Source organism: Heptranchias perlo, chromosome 14 (assembly GCF_035084215.1).
Source record: "Heptranchias perlo isolate sHepPer1 chromosome 14, sHepPer1.hap1, whole genome shotgun sequence".
Classification (NCBI taxonomy): Eukaryota; Metazoa; Chordata; class Chondrichthyes; order Hexanchiformes; family Hexanchidae; genus Heptranchias; species Heptranchias perlo.
In genome coordinates this window covers 7,204,114-7,206,837 of record NC_090338.1, presented here as the reverse complement: position 1 = coordinate 7,206,837, position 2,724 = coordinate 7,204,114, and the positions used below count along the sequence as shown (strand labels likewise).

At 46.9% G+C, this 2,724-nt stretch overlaps 1 protein-coding gene across 1 annotated transcript in view; it reads left to right on the top strand.

The window, feature by feature from the left end:
* Positions 1–1,977: 1,977 nt before the first annotated feature.
* The window catches only part of apbb3 (amyloid beta (A4) precursor protein-binding, family B, member 3), an 85,394-nt gene continuing 84,647 nt past the window's right edge, over positions 1,978–2,724 (top strand). Inside the window, exons 1-2 of the mRNA XM_067996591.1 lie at positions 1,978–2,014; positions 2,123–2,128. Of these exons, the coding sequence (XP_067852692.1) occupies positions 1,978–2,014; positions 2,123–2,128 (43 nt within the window). The remainder of the gene's footprint in view (positions 2,015–2,122; positions 2,129–2,724) is intronic.

Below are 2,724 nucleotides of genomic sequence, written 5' to 3'. Positions count from 1 at the left end.
GATGCCAGTGTTGTAGCTGTACTGGAACAGCTTGGCTAGAGGCGCAGCTAGTTCTGGAGCACAAGTCTTCAGCACTACAGCTGGGATGTTGTCGGGGCCCATAGCCTTTGCTGTATCCAGTGCACTCAGCCATTTCTTGATATCATGTGGAGTGAATCGAATTGGCCGAAGACTGGCTTCTGTGATGGTGGGGATATCGGGAGGAGGCCGAGATGGATCATCCACTCGGCACTTCTGGCTGAAGATGGTTGCAAATGCACACACCCCGCAGTCTAGTACACGCACACCCCCCGCAGTCTAGTACACACCCCCCCCGCAGTCTAGTACAACGCACACCCCCCGCAGTCTAGTACACGCACACCCCCCGCAGTCTCGTACTGGCACAATTGGGCACAATTTGTGCTTGAAATTGGACTGATTACAGTTCAAGTTTCTGCTAAAATTTATTTGCATAATCACAAAACGTAAAATCTCCCGTGAACCAGCGCGATCGAGCAGCAAGAGAACGGAATGGTTTCTTTTTTTAATCTTTGCATTAAAAAGTATCCCTTGATGTATTTAAGAGTGGAAACCTGGTGCAGGTTTATTAATACAGCTGAGACTGGGTTTAATCAGGGTGTCCAGTCCTCCACCTGTGAGTAATCTGATTTAAAATCACCCGAAAATGACTTTAAAAATTATTTACTAGTTTCATTGGCGTACTAGTTGGTTTCTTAGCAAATTAAATATTTTTTAATATGTAAAAATGTTTAAAATGCACCTACTAGTGCCTGCGCGCCGAAGAAAATGAGCTTAATTTGAATTTTCTCTTTGAACGGCTGCGGACAGGCACAATCAGCGGAAACTCACCATCCCTGTCATTTCGATGTGCGGGCGTGGCCGGTTTTGTTGGCTGCGGGTGCATTGATTTTAGAACCAGCGTTAAAGATCGCGCAACTCGATTTACGCCTGACGTAACCTGCGCTCGATTTTCCGCGTTCTTTTGCGCTGGTCCGGGCGCAAAATAACGGAAATTCCACCCTTGGATGTTTTGGATTTCCATCTGCTGAACTCGGAGTGGTTTAATTAGCCTTGATTGAAACGAGTACTTGACCTTGGATTGTCTCTAAGTGCTTTGTTTTTGGCTTTGCTTGTTTGTGGTACATTTGGCCTCAGTCAGCAGAATAATTTCCAGGAAAACAGTGACTTGAAGACTGGTTTATAGGCGTCAATGTTGCAAAATAATTGTAACATCGTGTTTGCTGATTACAAATCTCAAGACCAACACCAGCCCGTTAGGAGTGTATTTTGTGTCTGTCGATACTAGATTTATGCACAAATAAGACCATTTCCTCCTTATACAGAGGTCCACATAACGTAGGAAGGAACATAGGAACAGGAGGAGGCCATTCAGCCCCTCGAGCCTGTTCCGCCATTCAATTAGATCATGGCTGATCTGTATCTTAGCTCCATCTACCCGCCTTGGTTCCATAACCCATAATACCCTTACCTAACAAAAATCTAACAATCTCAGTTTTGACATTTTCAATTGACCCCCAGCCTCAACAGCTTTTTGAGGAAAGAATTCCAGATTTCCACTTCCCTTTGTGTGAAGAAGTGCTTCCTGACATCACCCCTGAACGGCCTGGCTCTAATTTTAAGGTTATGCCCCCTTGTTCTGGACTCCCCCCACCAGAGGAAATAATTTCTCTCTATCTGCCCTATGCTTTAACCATCTTAAACGTCTCAATTAGTTAATCTTAATGTTCTATACTCAAGGGAATACAAGCCTAGTCTGTGCAACCGGTCCTCGTAATTTAACCCTTTTAGTCCCGGTATCATTCTGGTGCATCTGCGCTGCACCCCCTCCAAGGCCAGTCTATCCTTCCTGATGTGCAGTGCCCAGAACTGAATGCAGTACTCTAGATGGGGGTCTAACCAGAGCTCTGTGCAGCTGTAACATAACTTCCACCCCTCTGTATTCCAGCCCCCCTTGAGATGAAATCCTGGAGACAGGATCATTTACACAGATCGGGTAAGTTTCCAGGACCATTTACATCGCTCCATGGAGGAAATTTGGAGTGGCACCTTTGGTGAATCAGGCTGTTTCCAGCTTAAGATTAATTTTTCTTCTTTTTTAAAGAAAGAGGTAAGTTCACTTTTTCCATTAGAAAGTTGGTGGGGAGAACATAAGAACATAAGAAATTGGAGCAGGAGTAGGCCAATCGGCCCCTCGAGCCTGCTCCGCCATTCAATAAGATCATGGCTGATCTGATCCTAACCTCAAATCTAAAGAACACAAGAAGTAGGAGCAGGACCCGGCCACTCGGCCCCTGGGCCCTCTCCGCCACCCACAGGGCATTGACCGACCCGAACTCGGCTTCATGTCCAATTTCCTGCCCGCTCCCCTAATTCCCTTTACTTCTCGGAAACTGTCTATTTCTGTTTTAAATTTATTTAATGATGTGTTTTGGGGGAGTTGGGATTTTACTCCCACGTTGATGTTGCGGGCGGGCCTTGAGGGTCGTGGGGCGAAAGGTGAAGGTGTAACGGGGGCCGGGGGGGGGGGGGATGGCGATATCTCCTGCGTGATATCTTCCTGTCGGTCCTGACTCCAGGACGCAGGGGAGGGGCTGAGAAACGCTCTACCCACTTCCCGTTGGAATTCTTGATCGTCCACGAAAAGGGGCAGAGACTTCATGGGACGAGGTCCTAAAAGAAAGGACTTGCAGTTAGAGAGCGCCA